The sequence below is a fragment of the Corapipo altera genome, unplaced genomic scaffold, assembly GCF_003945725.1.
Source record: "Corapipo altera isolate COAL_440 unplaced genomic scaffold, ASM394572v1 46, whole genome shotgun sequence".
NCBI lineage: Eukaryota > Metazoa > Chordata > Aves > Passeriformes > Pipridae > Corapipo > Corapipo altera.
In genome coordinates this window covers 11,069,930-11,089,431 of record NW_020884883.1, presented here as the reverse complement: position 1 = coordinate 11,089,431, position 19,502 = coordinate 11,069,930, and the positions used below count along the sequence as shown (strand labels likewise).

The 19,502-nt window shown below is 38.5% G+C and overlaps 1 protein-coding gene across 1 annotated transcript in view; it reads left to right on the top strand.

Annotated features, from left to right (window-relative positions):
- The window catches only part of NBAS (neuroblastoma amplified sequence), a 169,800-nt gene extending 154,213 nt beyond the window's left edge, over nt 1-15,587 (top strand). Inside the window, exons 51-52 of the mRNA XM_027641066.1 lie at nt 4,805-4,933; nt 14,823-15,587. Coding sequence (XP_027496867.1) covers nt 4,805-4,933; nt 14,823-15,098 — 405 coding nt within the window. The 3' untranslated portion in view covers nt 15,099-15,587. The remainder of the gene's footprint in view (nt 1-4,804; nt 4,934-14,822) is intronic.
- The last annotated feature ends 3,915 nt before the right edge of the window (nt 15,588-19,502 follow it).

Below are 19,502 nucleotides of genomic sequence, written 5' to 3'. Positions count from 1 at the left end.
GAGTTGCACTAAAATGTAATTGTACAGTTACTTACAAACACAATCTGTATTGCTGTAAGTCTCTACTTGGGAAGAGCAAGAATGACATGCATAAATCCAAGTAATTTATTTGTATGCAAGGCTGCAGTACTTAGGTGCACAAATTAAAGTTGCAGTCGTGTGGCTGAATAAGATGAAAATCTGATCACTGACAATTAACCTGTTTAGATGACTTCACATTTCAATAAATACACTCGTTAAGAAGACAAATCTGGAATGATGAAATTCTAAAAACTGAGATTAATTTATTATCATGAATAACATTTACCATTCTGAAGTTCAAAGGTTGTTACTGGAAACATGTAACTTCAAGGTTTTTGTCCATCTCCTGGTTTATCTAGTTTTTTAAGCCATATTCTTTTTTTATGTCTTTTGGATAGTTGCATAGCTTTAATCTTTGTATTTGTGTGTGTATTTGGTTTGTGGAAGGGTTTTTTGGGGGGTTTTTGTTTGGTTTTGTTTGTTTGTTTTTTAATTGGCATTATTCAGTGGATAGATATTACCATTCCTCTTAGTGGAAATAAGCATTTTTTTATTAGCCCGGAAGACATGTGTTTGGACTGTCCAACATCTGCTCTGCTTGATTAATCTCTTTAGAAAGAGACAAATCCTTCTGCCAGTGGTAGTTGTTAAAGTGTGACTCCTGAATATCTCATGTTCTTCTATCACCCTATGGGTCATGTGCCAGTTAACATGAACACCTACAAAGGAGAATGTATCTAGTCCCTTATCTGTAATCACCCTGCAGTCCTAGTGGCTATGAGATGCTTATATCCTAGTATAATATAGCAGCCAGCTGGTCTCCTTTTCTTTCTATTTTTGTAGCTAGTTTTATTGGGATTTGTATTTGAATTTACATTGTATGGTTTTGTTCATCATTTTGATCAGTTGTCTCTGATCATTTTTTTTCTGATAATGTTGAATTTAAAAGCTGCCATTCAGTCTGCTTTTAGCCTCTCCAGAGATAATACTGTTTGTATTCATTACCCAGCCCTTCAAGCCATCTGTGAAAATACTCAATAATACTGAACCCAGAGCAGACTCCTATGAAGTATGGTTTATATACCTCATTGATGTCACAGTGAACCATTGATAGCTGCATAAGACAAAAGTTATCTTACAGAAGTTTCAACTAAGTTATGATAATCCAGGTTTTGAATTGGGCCTTCCCTTGGCCCTCTCACAGGGAACATCAAACCCCCTCTAAGCACAGCCTCTCATGGCAGGCAGCAGACACTTGAATACTTTTGGGTGCTTAACAAGCACAGAACAAGAACAGAAATCCACTTGTGCTGCTCTGAGAAGCACTGTGGGTGGTGACTTCTTGTTTGGGGTAGGAATTTCAATTCCTGTCCAAAGCAGCTGTGCAGTCATTTGTGGCAGTGATACAATGATATAGTTACACTATTCAGACAGTCTTCAGTGACTGGCAAGTTGTCCAGTCTCTTCCTGTGGAAAAAAGGAATGGAGACCAATCCAAGGATTTGCAGGTTGGACAACACTATCCTGCACCTTACTTCTCTGGTGCAGAGGACAATAAGTGTTTCATGTGACATTTTCGAAGTCTTGCTGAGCTCAGATTTCATAAGGAAAACAGAGGCAGTGCAGTTTTTCCTCATAGGAGATACCAAGTGAGGAAGAATGGATAAGAAGTACCCTTTTCCATAAACTGCTAGCAAAACTGACATTAAAATAAAACACTTTGTTAATATAAATGCATTTTAAGAGGACACTGAAAAATGAAGGGCAACAGACAGAACCTGCAAAAAGTAGTGCATGGATGAAAATACCTCAGAAGTGAAAGACTGGGGAAGTGCAGTGTATTATCTTACCAGAGATTGAGGGGTGTTTGATTGTATTCTGCAGATATTTTTAGATAGAACATGAGCTAATAAAAATCTCTCTTGATTTACAAAGAAAGATATAACAAAAAACAATTCAGTTTATGTAATTTCAAAATTTAGCATAAGGCTAAATATCCTGAAAGAAAGCAAAGTTAATTATTGGAATGTGTATTTCACCTTCAAAAGAGATGATGGCTTCCCTATACTTGGGCACGTTAGGTAAGACTGAGTATGTCTGCTAGCCATGCTACCATCAGGGAGAAAGTTATTCAAGCTGTCTGTCCTTTTTTGAAAGGCTTTCAGACAAAAAGAGTTATCAAGCATGGTAAAATTGCTGTTTTACTCAGGTTGTGTATCTTACAACTCTCATAATTTATTTTTCTAAGTTGCATTTATTGCTGTGGATACACATTTTCAAGAAAAGGAGACATGTAGAGTGAATGTCTAGCTTTGCATTCAGTAAATTTGCTGGAATGGCTGGTGTGTTGTTCAAAAGAAATACAATGGCATATGAAATTATCAGAAGTTTGATAAGCATATGAATGATCAGACAAAGTTTAGTGTATTTGTTTAATCGTCTTATTCCTTGATCCCGTGTCATATCCTTCCCAACAATCATGACACTCTCTTCCCAACTCTCATGACACTACATTGAGAGGAGCTGTCGACTCCCTCAAGGGCAGAGAGGCCCTGTCGAGAGACCGCAATAAATAGGAGAGTTGGGCAGTCACCAACCATATGAAATTTAACAAGGGCAAGTGCCAGATTCTGCACCTGGGATTGGGTACCCCTGGTTGTGTGTATAGACTGGGGAACAAGAAGCTGGAAAGCAGTGCTGTGGAAAGGGACCTGGGAGTCCTGGTTGATGGCAAGTTGAATGTGAGTCAGCAGTACCCTGGCAGCCAGGAGGGCCAACCATGTCCTGGGGGACATCAGGCAAAGCATCACCAGCTGGTCAAGGGAGGGGATTGTCCTGCTCTTCTCTACACTGGTGCGGCCTCACCTTGAGTCCTGTGAGCAGTTTTGGTCACCCCAACATAAGAAAGACATTAAGCTATTAGAGTGTCCAAAGGAGGACGAGGAGGATGGTGAAGGGTCTGGAGGGGAAGCCTTATGAGGAGTGGCTGAGGTCACTTGGTCTGTTCAGCCTGGAGAAGAGACTGAGGGGAGACCTCATTGTGGTCTTCAACATCCTCGTTGAGGGGCAGGTACTGATCTCTTCACTCTAGTGACTAGAGACAGGACTGAAGAAAATGGCATTAAGCTGAGTCAGGGGAGGTTTAGGTTGGATATTAGAAAAAAGGTGCTTCACCCAGAGGGTGGTTGGGCACTGGAACAGGCTCTTCAGGGAAGTGGTCACAGCACCAAGCCTGTCTGAGTTCAAGAAACCTTTGGACAGTGGTCTCAGACACGATGTGATTTGTGGGGATGTCCTGTGCAGGACCAGGACTTGGACTTGATGATCCTGATGGGTCCCTTCCAATTCAGCATATTCTATGATTCTAAGCATCAACAATCAGTAACAGTACTGAATACAAGTTTAAAGGAACAAGTCTGAGTGAGAGAACAAGCTTTGCCTTAGTGACTCAGAGCTCAGTGTGTTAGAATATATCCTTCTAGGCTGTGTTTTTTGAAGGGGTAAATTTAGAAAAGCCTGAGCAGAAAGAGGGAGTTCCCTGTCCCAAGTAAGGCCAGGTGTGTCTGCAGTGTGTTACAGTTGGAGCATTTAACATCTCATCTTTAAATAATTTTTAGGCTTTTAAGCTCACAGCTACTGAAACTGTGCTGCTACAAATGTAGATCATCTTGGTCATGAAGTTGTTACAGTTGTCATTAAACTGCAAAAGATGTAAAACATACGTGACTTGCATTCTCTCAGCTTAATGTTTAGTTGATGAGCTCCTTTGACAATTGCTCTCAAAATGCTGGAGTGAAACAGCCTCTCTAAGAGATGGATACCATTTTCAAGGTAACTGTAATACAATATCCAGAGTCCTTAGTGTAAATTGCCTTTGAATATGGGGCATCTCTGATGGGCGTCATTGGGAAATGGTTGTGACAAGCAGCCTGAATTCTCAGAAATGACAAAAAGGGAAGAGGAAGGGAAGGAGAAGTTATAATTTGATTTATAATGTAATTTTTTCATTGAACTACTTTTTGATATATAAATTAATAAATCACTGTACTATTGAGGGGAAAAAAAGCCAATCTACAAGTTACATGTAGAATGTTTTGTTTGTTTGTTTTAACTAAAAGCCAGCATAAAGATTTGGAAAGGCAGAGTTAATTTGTTGGGGGGTTTTCGTTTTTATTTTTGAAGATATTTCTCTGGCCAGTTTCTTCTTGAAAAAGATGTGATGCTAAATTTATGCTATATTATATAATACAAGAAACTAGATGAATGATGGAAAGTTAATTTACTAAACTTTATTTGTGTTTAAAATATCATGTAGAATTTGGAGACATTTTGCAACAGAACTTTATGATGTTGAGCTCTGCTATGTACTGTTATTTCCTCTTTATTTTGTTCCACTTTTATGATTGCATAATTGAATTACAGAAATGTCACAGGTGTCTCTTAAAGTTTCTTTCTGTGCTTTGCAGCATTTCAGTAAGTACATATATATTAGTCCCACAGAGAGCTGTGATTGCTCTGTTATTTTTTCAGTAAAACTCCCGTTTCTAATGGTGATTCAGTACCTGCCTTGTCTTAATCTAACAAATGGTGCACTTTAACCTTGTATTCCACATTTTTTAAATTTATCCTTTCAAGTTACCAAAGAGCTGTTTCTGACAGGGAAGTTATTTTTTGTGGAAGTTTGGTTTTCATTTTACATTTGACATAAAATTTTCGTAAATTTTAGTGTGAATGATGATGTTAATATCTCCAGAGATCGCACTGAGTTTTCTTTTATTTTCAGTGTATAAAAGAATTATGTTTGCTGCTGCTTAACCAGTCCCTCCTGCTGCCATCCCTGAAACTGCTGGTAGAAAGCAAAGACCAAGATCTTCATGCTGTGGCACTGGAGCAGATAACAGCTGTTGCTAAGGTATGAACAATTGAATGAACCACCTTTCAGAGTCTAAGCTGATAAATTACCTCTTTTATCTTTATGTAGTGAGCAAAGACTACTAGACACTTACCATTATTAAGATTTTCCACAGGTATTGTGTCCACAGTGAACAGTAACATTGGGCTAGTAAGATCTTTTATAGATGCTTGAGGTGATTAAACCTCATAGGACTTTGTTTAAATTACCTAGTATGCTATTTTAAGTCATTGTGGTGGAACAGAAACTATTCTGTTATATAAAGTAGATTGTTATCTCTGTGTTCATATTATCACACTTTGGGTTTTTATAAGTGATAATAGTATGTCAGATGACTTAGTTTGTTTCTGACAAGGTTGGCAGTCTGTTTATATACACGTGGAGACCTGTTATGTCACTGGTTTTGTAGTGATGGTGTGCTAGGGGACTTTCATGCAATTATAAATAGGTTTTATTGATACTGTAGCGAAGTTACAGTCTCAGACCTTTTTATGAAGGAGAATGGCTTTCCTATCTGACTGAATTAACTGCACTGATTATTTCCAGAATTATAATATTTAGGTGAGAAAACCTCATCTCTAGTACTTCCAAATTCTGCACCATATCTTAGGGAGCTCTTGATTGTGTATTACAGTACAAAATAGTAATTGATGGTATATTTCCCATGTGATACTTCAAAATGAAACTACCCATATGGAAACAATTTTAAAAATAACCATCCCCCAAAAGCAAAAGCTTTAAAAATGCAATGTTTAGAAATTCAGATTGAAATTATAACTGCTCTAGTTATATTGATTGCCATGAATTTTTCAGATTCCTTAGCTGCAATAAACTGAAAATCCTACTTTTGCACCTCTATTCCCTATGAAAGATATTCTAGATCCCAGAATTCTCCCTTAAGGGCTGTGCCTTTCCTTCTTATACTGCACATTGTATTCCAGAAACTTTCTCTTTTTGCATCCATTGAATAGTTTGAGAAATGATCTATCATCTTTCCAGGACTGGTGAAGACTGGTCAGAAAAGCAGTGGGTCTGGAAGTATAGGCTCCATCTTAGATGCCGCTTTTTTTCAAAAGGAAAAAAAATTTCCTTCAAAAGGACTTAGTTTCCAACTTTTTTCATGTGTTTTTATGAACATTTGAAACAGTAGCATGAAAGGTAGCAGGACATATTATATGTAACACACATCGGCTTGTATCAAAATTCCATACCATCGCTAGCATCCAGTTTGAATTTGGAGTGTTTGTTAGTTGAGTTTGGTATTTAAGCAAAGAACCACCATGAAGGTGTTCCTATTCCCTTTTTTTATACAAATAAACCACAAATTTTCTGACTTTTTCACAAAATATAATATTATGAATATTAACCACCAAAACAATAGTACATTGGTAGTGTTCTTTTACCACTTGCTATTTTAGATTTTATGTCTGCAAAGCAAGACTTTTTTTTAACTGCTTGTAAACAAGATGCTCTCACTGAAAAACAAGCATGGATCTGATATATGCATGCACTTTCTTATCTCTGTTCTTGTTAACCTTTTAAAATTGACTTTTTGTTGGCAGATGAAAGCTGCTGTATAAGTGACTAACTCTGAAGCTTGTCACCAGGAATTTGTGTCCAAGTATATTTTATTTAACTATTTTTAAAGCATAATGTTGTACAGTAGCGCATTCTGAATGGTTGCTAATTGTATTGCACTTTTAACTGACCTTCTCTTTCTGGTGTGCTCCAGCTTTCAATTCCCTACACTCTAGGTTGATTACATTATATTGGAGTTTCAGGACCAGAAACCTTATTATCTTCTTACTAATATAAAGCACTTTGTACATCTATGCATGCCCAAAATAACATTCTTTTTGGCCTTCTTATACAGGGGGAAGCTTGATAAGCCGTTTCTAGTTTTTTCTTCTAAACTTAGTATTTTGAGCATGTAGTTTGGTAAGATTGCTGGATAACCTAGAATTTTCAAAGCATTTGGCTTTGGTCTAATGTTTCATTTTAAGTCAACGAAGATTTAACTATTGACTTTATTACATCAGGCGTAGAGTTTAACCAGTACCTGGAATGTGGCATTCCACTGGCAGTGTTAGAAAAGCAGCTAGTACAAAAGAGTGCTGTGCTCAGTGTAAAAGCTGTTCTTACATTGTGTGGAAAAGTACCTCTTACTCCTTGTTTTATATGCATCTCTTATGATTACATTATTTTCTGTTGTACTAAAAGTGCATATATTACTTAGCTGTGGCAATGTTGTTTATTCAGTAAAATTTTCTATGCCTGCTCTTTCCTTTTTAAAATACAGTATTTGGACTGTTAATGCTTTTTGTATAATTCTTAATGAATTTTTCATGGGAGGGCCATTTCTTCTTACATTAAACAGGAAACGGACAAATAACATCTGGCAAAGGGGAATCATAGCTATTGATTCCCTGATGTAGTGCTTACACAGCTCACAAACATGGCTGCGTGAAAAATACAGCACTTGCTTGCTGATAGGATGTATTAGTTAGCCATTTGTTGTGTGTTGCTGACAGCTTTATGGATGTTTACAGTTAAGGATGATGCTGAAGTGCTGATACTAGGAATTGTATAGCTTTTGCCTGTAATAAAACAACCGAGTTTTTGTGTAAGCTTTTTTGAAATTGCAGATCTCTCTTTTTATTGTGTATCTTTTAATGAACTGCCACTTGTCTTTTTTTGGGTAACAGAAATAACAGTTCTCTGTGTTGTGTGGTGTGTGAATGATTTAAAAAAATCAGTTTTCTTAAATAAGCTTTTTACTACCAATAGAACCCTTAAGAGTCAGGTTGTTTTTGAGAAGGGTTTCAGTGTTGTCTGTACACTTGGTTATCTCTTAGAGATTAAGACTGATTTTTATACATCTGACAGAACAAGTAAATATTCTATTACCTCTTGGTACCTGTACTGTTAAAACAGCTAACAAGCGGGAGTTAATATGAGCAGTCCAAATACTTCTTCAATCAAGACTTTAATAGAAACTCTAATAGAAAAATGTTTTACTGTAAAATAATACCTTTGCTCCATTTGCACACTATACTTTCAATGAAGAAGTTCTGAGTCTACCTTTGCAACATATTTTACTGAAAAATGTCATATGAAAAATCATAAAAAATGTGGGAAATAATGGAATTTCTAGTGTTTTTCAGTGTCTTATGCCATTTATGGTTACTCAATGGGGCTTACCCTTTAAAAGAAATCTTGTTAAATTATGTGTATATAAGCTTAGTGGTCATTGTGGTAAAATATCTGTCTCTAGATTATTTTTCTTGTTTTCTTCTCCCCTTATTTATTTGTTCTGTATAGACTCCAGTAAGGAATGAAATTAAAAGCATTTTTACCTCCATAGTAGTGGAGAAGGGAATACTCTGGAAGACAGCAGATTCATTTCTTTTCTGCTATGTCATTAGCAGCTCTTATATTTCATAATGCATGGATTTTATAATGCATAAGTTATGGGTGAAATAATAATAATTCTGGTAATACCAGAACCTCTAGACACCTGCACAAACAATGCTGATGGGGAATTGCCCTGACCTTGACTCGCCCCTTAGTGAGGCAAAAGAAAACACCTGACCTGCTCTTGCTTCTCAGAAATTCTCACTGCAGGACAGATTTTTTTTTCAGATATACTGTGTCATAGCAAGTATTTGTGCAATGTCCATGTAGGCTGTATTAGCAACCAGAAAAAATGCTGGATGTAGATATGTGTCCTTGGTCTTGGGGAGTGGATACACAGAATTCTTGCATTCATGGTTGCACAAATTTGTGGAGGCCTCAGTGATTTATCGGGAAAGCCTTCTGTATGCCTCAAGTTCTTCTTCTGATCTTCACCCACCTATTTCACACACAGGCTTGCTTGAAACTCAAAGGCTCACTGTCTGCATGCCCAGGGGACCTGCTGTCTTGGTAGAGCCGTGAGCCTCCAGCCTTAGTCCATTTCATAATATTAGTGTGCTGATGGCAAAGCCCCAGGCAGGCATGCTCAACCCTTACTAATTGTGCACTGACAGCAGTGAGTTCAGCTTAAGACACAAGCTGCTGTTCTGATTCACAAATACAGAAGGGGTGAATACAGGTTGTGCAGGAAACAACTTGAATCCCCTGCCCTCTCTAGGAGCAGCACTTAGTAGTCTGAGGTTAGGCTTTTCACCATCCTGCTGAAGGTGTGCAAAGTTTAGACAGAGTGCAAATGGGTCCTTGCTTCTTTTGACAGAAACTTTGCTGACACGTGGTTTTCTATCTGTAAATGCAGGTCCATTTATACATTCTGCATTAAAGAGACATTTGATAACATGCACAAGAAAAGCACTGTAGTGCTGCTTCAGTGGAAATGAGTGCACCTGTTGCAATTCTGTGTCTGTGCTGTCTCACTTCCTAGATAAATGCATGTGTCTCTACAGGGATAAGTATTGATCATCACAGTCTAAAGCAGTGAGCTAGTCATCAGAGATAAGAGTCATAGATCGTTTGGGTTGGAAGGGACCTTAAAGATCATCTCGTTTCAACCCCCCTGCCAGGGGCATTGACACCTTCCGCTAGACAAGGCTGCTCAAAGCCTAACCTGACCTTGAATACTTCCATGGAATCCACATCCACAACTGTTGTGGGCAGCCTTTTCCACTGCCTCACAGTGAAGAATTTCTTCCTATTATCTAATCTAAACCTACCCTCTTTCATTTTAAAACCATTTCTCCCTGTGCTAACACTCCTTGCCCTTGTAAAAAGTCCCTCCTCAGCTCTCTTGCAGCCCCCTTTACGTACTGGAAGGCTGTTGTATGGTCTCCTGGGAGTCTTTTCTTCTCCAGGCTGAAAACCCCAAGTGTATCAATCCTGTCTGCATAGGAGAGGCTCTTCAGCCCTCCTAAGATTGTCTTTGTGGCCTTCTCTGGACCAATTCCAAGAAGTCCATGTCTTTCTTGTGCTGTAGGCCCCACACCTGGATGCAGTATTCCAGGTACTCATGAGAGCAGAGATGTCACTTCAATGCCTACACTTTAATACTTGAAAGTAGATTTTAGCCAATACCTAAATAGGTATGTAAGCCGAGGAAAAAATTTCAGGACTTCTCCTCCTTAACTTCATTATCCCCATTAGTTCTTTTACTTAGACACATGTACATTGTGTGTAAGCATCACGCTAAATCTACACAGTCAAATCCTACTGAAGGAGAGATAGACATGAAAAATGAAAGTTATTTTATTTCCATTTAAACCTTCCAGAAGTAATAGATTTTACACTAATGAAAAATTTAGCACCCTTAGCATGGAGTTCTAGATAGGCATTATGATTTTTCTCTAATGTATACACTCTGAGTTTGTCTTTATTATGGGTCATAGTTTATTCTCACAATATGGAAAGTGGTTATGTGTTAATTTGTGCAGAAGATACCTGCACCTCTGAGGTTTGCTTAAACTGCAGTCAGCTGCATTCCGTATCATTGGAACAGTGATTCTGGGATTAGTGATAGACTTTGCTGGAACCAGAGTTGAAAGGCTTAGTTAGGGTGTTGGGTAGCAAGGGCTCTGCATCTGCAGGCGGATCGACTCCTTAATAAGGTCCTGCCTCTGCTGTCTGCCCAGAAGAAGTAGCTTTTTAATAGTGGGGTAGTAAGGTTGTTTTTTAGTAACTGTCTTAATTGGGTTTTACTCTCTTATAGACAACTTCTGTCAAAAGAGTGATTTTGAAAATGAAAATGTAGTGCATTTAGGAGTCTCTATCTACTTTAGGCTAATATTTAGTATTTATGGAAAGCAAAAATAACTTTGAAGGTTGATTGAAATAATGTTTTTAAAAGGTGTAAAATTTTGAGGATCTAAATTCTACCTGGAACACTGTCATGACTCAAACAGATGGAAGAATTACAAATCTAGTGCTGAGTAAGAACACGGCAAATATATAGGCTCTTTTTCTGAGATGCTGTTCTCCCAACTTTCAGTTATTTTCAACTGTATGTATTTGCTAACTAACTGCCAGTGATTTTCTTTCTTGATTTTGTGCAGTTTCTCCTTAAAGTTCTTTGAGCTTTTACATCCTTCAGTATCATTTGCCAAAGAGTTCAACAGTGTAAAAAAACAACTCATTTTTCTTATTTTCTCTGAATCTCATCCTGCTAGATTAATTTGATGCTTCATAGTTTCTTTTTTTATAAGAGAACATGTTTAATCAATCCCCATATAATTTTAATGATGTTACTATCTGCTTTATGCTCTCTAAGCTACCTCTTTTCTAGATTGGAGAGTCCTAGTTTTGCTGAGTAATTTCTTGCATAGAAACAATATTATACTCTCTATGGCGTATTTTCAAGATATACTTTATGTGTTTACCTTTTATATTGTTTTAGTTTTTTTTTTAATTTAATGTTTGTTCTAACAACATTATATACATTATCATACTTTTATCTAAACATAGCTGCTCAGTGTATAAGCTATATTAATTAAGGTTTTTAAATATACGTCAGTTCATTGACAATCTGTGTAGGTGTTTGTAAGAATTTTGGGGTGTACATTTATTTTTATTTAAACCAATACCATAACTGTCTGTTCATATGCAACTGATAATCCAAAAAAGTTGACATACCCTAGAGTTGCAAAACAGGTAAAATAGTCAATCTAGGTTTCTTAGCTGCCTGTTTTTATACGGAATTCTCATTAAACGTCGGTGTCTCTGTATTCCTGCCACACCTGCCAGACTCCACTTTAATTGACCAAAATAGACAGTGGCCTGTGAATTCACAGGGTCTGGTTGCCATCTTGTGTCTCCATCCAGTTGCCTGGAGACAACTAAGTTAACAAAGGTTTCCTCTTTTTGACTACATCTTCAGACAGTTTTCAAGTCAGAAAATGGGAAATATTAATCAATTTAAACCTACTGAACTATTTGAGTTTAAGGATGTGCTGTTGCACACAGCAAGAGCCTTTTTTGTGCTGTTTTGTCATGTGTAAAGTCACAATGATCTCATTTCTGCATGAGTGCAGACAGATGCTCTACTTGCATATCGCATGTGAGCATCTTCAGCCTCATAGTATAACTCAGATGTTACTGTTTTTGTGCTAGAAAAGGTCTTTTACTTTCAGATTTGTCTCTCTCCAATTTGTAGGTTTCTGGTATATGAAATCACACTAATCTATAGCACTTTTCATTAACTGAATAATAGCCTAAAAAAATTTAAATTAAACCTCACATCTGCTGTTAATGTCATTACTGTAATTACTGTTTGCATTTTGTGTTCATAAAATCAAACAATGAAGCCCTGTGTAAAGTTGCATCTTACATACAGGTTAAGAAGAGAGCACACAGAGCTCAGAGGTGGGACAGAATATCCCTCCAGCCTCCCATTTCAGAAAAGATGACAGCTGTTTGGATAATGCCTTAGTATGCTATGTAGTGTGCTGCAAGATGCCAACACTAGGAATTTCAGAATCATGGGATTGTTTGGGTTAGAAAATACCTTTGAAGTCTCATCAAGTCCAACTGTTAACCCAGCACTGCCAAGTCCACCTAAGTGCCACCTCTACACATCTTTTAAATAACTCCATGGATGATGACTTAGCCACTTCCCTGGGCAGCCTGTTCCAGTGCTTGACAACTTTTTCCATGAAGAATTTTCTTCTATGTTCAATCTAAACCTCCTGTGACAAAACCTGAGGACATTTCCTACCTATCACTTGTTAACTAGGAGAGGAGGCTGACCCCCCCTGTCTCCCTGTAACCTCCTTTCAGGTAGTTGTAGAGAGTGATAAGGTTCTCCCTGAGCCTTCTCTTCTCCAGGCTAAACAATCCCTGCTCCCTCAGCAGCAACTCATATGACTCACTCTCCAGACCCTTCACCAGCTCCATTGCCCTTCTCTGGACACTCTCCAGCACCTCAATGTCTTTCTTGTAGTGAGGGGCCCAGAACTTGAACTTATGATTCAATCTGTGGCCTCACCAGTGCTGAGTACAGCGGGATGATCACTGCCCATGTCCTGCTGACCACACTATTGCTGATACAGGCCAGGATGCTATTGGCCTTTCTTGGCCACCTGGGCACACTGCTGGCTCATGTTCAGCGACTGTCAATCCATTTGATTTATTGATCAACCTGTCTTCAACATAGTTAACATATGACAGTTATTAACACAGGGCCACCTCTCGAGCCTGCCATGGTCCTTCTGGATGACATTCCTTCCTTCTCCTTTTTGGTTATATCTAGTTGTTCTATTGTCCTTCCTTAAGTAGTAAATTAGTACAACACTGCATTTCAAGGAATCCAGGAAAGACATGTTGTCTCAATTTAAAGAGACTGAAGTGTTTTGCTACGGAAGATGAGTTATGAGGAAGACCAAACTCCTCCCTCTAAGCAATTATAAATCTGAAATTAAGAGGTTCCAATTGAGGAAGTGTGAAGAAAGAAAAAAAGAACAACCCTTTATTAAAGGATATATGTGTATTGGCAGAACACAAGAACAACCAAACAATGATCCTGTACCCAAAAATCCCCTACAAAAAGGAAACAGTTTAGTACTTTCTGCCTTTTGCTGCAGTTCTAACCACGATCAGCAGGGGGTGCTGTTGGGCTCTGGCAGTCGCCACGTGGGGGCCCTGGTGCACAAGAGAAGCCGAAAATGGAGATCTCCCCCCACGTCGAGAAGGGAAAGGGGAAAAAGGGGGCTCTTCCCACGAAACTCACACTGTCTGCAGCTGGCTGCGGCTGGGATTTCCCCCCCTTCATCAATGAACACACACTGCTGCCAAACACAGGAGTGGAGGAGGGAAAAGGGTGACCTCCTCCCCAAAAGATTCCTCTGCAGGTGGGTCAAGCCTCTCCGATGAAGTCCGAACAGGTCTGGGCTGGGGGCAGAACAGGGTGCAGGAAAGCGGAGGCAAACTGGGGCCAGAAACAGCCAGGTGACCAGGCCAAAACCAAAGTGAACCTCGGACCCCTCCAACACACACCCTCCCTACAGTCAGGGCAAAAGGGAAGTGCCTCCCGTTTTGGAGGAGAAAAAAACCCACCAACTCATCAACACTCCCCGTAGTCTTTAGAGGGCCATCAGCTTGGAAGTGGATCTGCTGGTTAGTTCTTTTGTGTGGATCAATCACCCTAGGGAAACACCTTCCTGTCCCTCGTTCAACATCTTACTTTTACAGTGATGCAGGGGAAAGAAAAAAATTCCCCCTTGGTTTTTTTAGAACAAGTAAACCTACGACACATGTGAAAATTAACTGAAATAGAATTTAAAGTATTCTATAGTGGTTTTAGTAAAGCTGTAGACAAGATTCTTAAGAGAGTATCTGCTCTCATGTATCAAGTAACCACATTTTTTGAGTCATTCTAGGTGTCTCACAGAGGTTACCAACTCTGTGTTCCACCTCTTTTATTACGTGCTATATTCTTCTGAAAATCTCATCCTTCCTGTGAATGCTGTAACTGGAAAATCTGATTGTGTCTGTGAATGTTGCCTGTCATATTAACATGTGGAATGTAATGTACTGTATTAATATAAAGTGAGCAAAATGTAATATACACTGCTCTGACCTTCCTCAGAGTGTCATTTTTGATACGGAGCTAAATGGTGTGATCCGTTCTGCACTGGGACTGAGAAACTGTGAAAAGTCTGTAAAGCTGTTGATGTAATCCCAGGCTGTTAAGCATCCTTATTCCTTAACTTTGTGCAGGTCAAATATTTATATTAATGTGATAGACTGTTAAAGATGTACCTTTACATATTCTGACATATGCATAGTGTGTATCCCTGTTGTTAATCCATACAGAATACTCATCTCACTTTGAAGGTCACATTGTATAGTTAAAACTGTCGTGACATGTTCTGGTTGATGGCTGTATCTGGTAATTAATTTTTAATTACTTTGAATTTCTCTTTCTTTGTAGGTTGATGATTCCACTTGTGATGCTGAAATTCTTTCCTTGCTCCTGGATGCCAAGCTAGTGGTGAAGTGCATGCCCACTGCCTTCTGCCCACACCTTGTTCACCACCTGCTGGCTCACCAGGGAGAGAGAGGCTGGGATGTAGAGGAAATAGCAAGGCAGCTTAAAGAGGCAGGATTCAATGCAGAGGCCGGGTCCCTCTTGATGGCTCATCGAGGGACTCATCCTGCACTCAGGACTTTTACTACTGCCCTCCAGGCTGTCCAGCATTGGATCTAAAACTGTATTTGTCCACCTTTTTGCTGGAGATCTTACACAAAAGGGAGAAATCGATGTTCTAGTGAAGTAACAAAGTGAGTTATTACCTACGTGTTGTAGAAAACAAACAGCACACAGTGAATTCCCGTATACGTCTAATTGTTTAAAAAAATTATCGGTGCCGACTGTATCATTCTGTTGTATGACTAGCAAAGCATTGAATTTGATAATCCCTTTCAGATCAAAGTGTTAAATGGTTACACTCGGTGACATAGAAATGAAACATTAGTAAGCTGGCAGGTAATATACAATTTGTCTTAATTTCTGTAAGTAACTTACTCTTGTTGTAATGTAAAACTAATGTAAAAATATAATTATAAAGATATATATGGAGCAAAAAAAGTCGCAATGAAGAGTGATTTTTGAGAATTTCAAAACCTTAAAATTTGGTATTGTGCAATGTTGTTATCACAGCTTTTGTTTGCAATAAATAAAATATTTTACATTTAATGTACTCTTTCTTTTTTCAGCCTTTTAGTCAGGTAAATACTTTCTTCAGCTCCTTTTTCTGAAATTGCTGTCTCCCCTTAGTGATGTTTATTCATAAGGGCAGACTGAAGTCTTTGAGATATTTTTCTCTACACTATGGGAAGCCTCATCTCAAATCCTAAACATGTGTTGATACCTTTTGTGAATGCACTTTCACAGTATTTACTTGTATTTTTCTTGAATTTTGAAAAATTGCGTAACTGTGTTTATTCCAAATGCCTTTCTGTCTTAATAAGGCAAACCAATATTTTGATTGTTTTCAGAGGTTTTTTAACAAGCGGACTGTTTGTTACACTGCATTACCAGAAGGGTTTGACGTTTCCATGTGTTTATAGGAATTTGTTGTTAAAATTAGTCTGTCAATCTTTTGCCTAATCTTGTGTTCAGATCTAATTTTGATGCAATAATGTACAGAAACATTACACACAGTAAGAGCCACAGGTTAATACATGTTGGAAGCAACCTCTAGGTAATGTAATGTAACCTCCTCCTTAAGGCAGGTGGCCTTTATGGTTGGAGCAGGTTGCTCAGGACTACATTCACTTGGGTCTGGAAAACCTACAAGGATGAATGTCTTGGCTTGGCTGTGCCCATTTTGAAAAGCTTTTTATGTTTGTCCTCTTGGGATCTTCTTTGTTTTACCAACTTTTACTGTCTGTGAAAATGTCTCAGATGTCAGCCCACATTGCACAGGATTCTTAATGAGACTTTTAACAATGCTTTAATTCTTCTGATTGTTAACTTATCTTTTGTACCTGCTAATCCCAACTGTCCCTCAGTGTTTATGGAAGTGCTTGTATCATCCATGTATTAACATATCAAGTTCAAATTTCTATCATTCAGCTATATTGCCTTAATTCAGTTCTCTCATGTTAGCAGTCCCAAGAGCCCCAGACTAGTACAGCAAGTATATTGGAATTGCAGAGAAAAGAGAGGAAAAATTTTAAAAAGGTAGTGTAAGTGGTAATCAGTAGTTATGGGCAAACCACAAGGCACAGCTCCAGCAAGAAAACCTTGGATTATTTTGTAGAAGATATTTCAATACTTTACAGTGAAGCATTTTGGTGTGTCTGCGTGTTTTGTTCTCGAGTTAGTAAATTCAGTACTAGATTTTCTGACTATTCTCATTCAGGATCATGAAAAGTTTGTGTTTAGTGTCACTCTAAAGCTGGGCTGTAGATAAAGCTCTAATGAGTGTTATTGATCTTCTGTCCATTTTCTGGTTTCTCGGCATTACAAATCCATGATAAATGTTTTCCTTGCAGCCTGGACTACTGCTGATTTATTCTGTATTCAAAACTCACCTGTAAGACAGAGTATGTACGTTAGTATATACATCCACAATTATTAACCTCTATTAGTGTATGTTTCAAAGAAAATTAAAGGGAAAAAAGAGAAAGAAGAGGCATGTAACAGGGACGTGTGTCCCAGTGCCAGTCTTTTAGTATCTTCTATATTGCAGATGAATATTTTTGGCTCTGGGATTGACCAGGATACACTAGAAGATGCTGTTGAGTTGGGTTTGGATTTTAGTTTTTGTTTTGTTCTTTTTAAAGAAGCTCACCTTGGTGTGACTTTTAGTCAGGTAATTGTTATACTGAACACTAAGCAGTTCAGTTCTGTCAATTTGTTTGATTTGCAGTTGGGATTTGTTCAGAATACAGCATGAGCAGACTTTTTTTTTTTACCACAAACAATTCCACACTCTGGAGATAGATCTGCTCCCAAAAGCAGGTAAATAAAGAGTTGAGTTGTGTCTGCAAGAGCAATGCTTCCTAGGGCAATTAATCCTCTTTTGTCTGAAGAACACAGATAGTGTTTGGATCTTTGAGGAGCTCTGGTACCTGGTAGACACAGCAAAACAGCAAAATATATCACCTTTCTTTTGGGTAATTAGAACTAGAGATTAGGGAAGAAAGATCATAACTCAAATTTCTTTTTCTGCCTCTGTAGACAGTATGACATTGCAACAGACACAGAGAAGACACTTGTATTTATAAACAAAACAGTGCAATCCAGTGAGTGGCTACATATGATTCAGATATTTTCCTGGTATAACGATTCTGTGCTTTACTGTTTGTGACATTCTGCACGGTGAAGAGATGCTTTGAGAGTCTGGCCATCTAGTGTAGAGTATGGCCATCATCAGCTCAGGAAAGACATGGACCTTTTGGAGCAAGTCCAGAGGAGGGCCACAAAAGGACTGGAGCATCTCTCCCATGAAGGCAGGCTGAGAGAGGTGGGCTTATTCAGCAGGGAGAAGAGACCTTAAAGCAACCTCCCATACTTAAAATGGGCTTGTACGAAATAGGTGGACAAACTTTTTGGTAGAGTCTGTTGTGATAGGAAGGGGGGTAATAGTTTTAAACTAAAAGAGAGTCAATTTAGATTAGATACGAGAGAAGTTTTTTACAGTGAGGATGATGAAACACTGTCACAGGTTGCCCAGAGAGGTGGTGTATGCCCCATCCCTGGAAACATTCAAGGTCAGGTTAGACACGGCTCTGAGCTCTCATGTCCAATTGAAGATGTCCCTGCTTATTGAAGGGGGGTTGAACTAGATGACCTTCCAACCCAAACTATTCTATGAATATGAATACCTGTATCACTGGGGTCTGAATTCCGATGCTTGCAAAAGCACAATGATTTTTTTGTTTTTTGTTATATTTTTTGATACATGGAATGGAGAAGCAGAGTTATGGCTTGTATCACTTTGCAGACATACTAAAAGCTCCTCTAGAAGTCTAAAAAGGTTTTTCAATTTGATTATTTAACTGTTACTGAGCACTTGAGATAGTGTTTGCATAGGATTATTTGTTTTGACACTGAGCTCTCTTTCCACATTGGTAGAAGCCATCAGAAGTTACATTATTTTATATGGTTTTTTATAGTTTATTATTATTTTTTTCATGTACATCTGTGGTGGTACAACCATCACACACACACCCCTCCATCCCTCCTTGGGCCACACTGTGATGTCAGAAATGCTCATTAGGCCTCAGCCTTGATGAACAGCACCTGGGTTCAGCTCCTTGTGCACTCAGAAACACTCTGCTCCCAGAGGAGGATCTGCTGGAATGTTCTGCTAAATTCTGCTAAATTCCTATACGCTAAATGCAACAGCACTTTGACACCTTATGGTTAGTCCCTTTTTATAGACACAGAAAATAGTAGACCCAAGTCTCTTTAGCAACCACCTGTACTTATGGGAAAACAGCTCATTTTGGTGATGGTACATAGAAGTAGAAGAGGATATAAAGGTCCTATGGATGGTCAGAAACAGGCTCACTTTCAACTTGGCTAAAGCATCTGCTAATGTGATTCTATTCTCCCCAAGAGCTCAGTGCCTTAAGCTTTCATGTTTGTCCTCAGTGATGCTGTGTTGCACTAGGTGGAGATGGAATACTGAGTTTACAGAGTGAATGAGGATCCCATTGTAGAGTGGGAAGACTTCAACAACACAAGGACAAAGCCTTATCTTTCCTTGGTGCTTAGGAATGACAGTTTTCAACTACAATCAGTATTTTCAGTAGGTAATTATGAAAGCTAAAACTTTATAAAAAATAAATTCCTCTCTAAGCCTTTCTGTCTACCATGACATTCAGAAACATGAAAATCTTATTTACTTTGATTTCTTCTTATAGTGATAGATTTCATCTGTCATTTTTCTTCACTTGCTTCGGTATTAGCTAACCAAAGGGATGGCTTGGTGGTCATGCTGATGACTCTGCTGTTTGAACAAAGCTGAGTATTCTGTCATGTTGATTGAACCTCCATGGGACACACTAGGCTGTGCAAACAGAAGAGAAAGTCTGATGTTATGTCCAGCTCAGTCATAGCTGGATCTTACAACCTGGTCAGCATTTCTACTTAAAA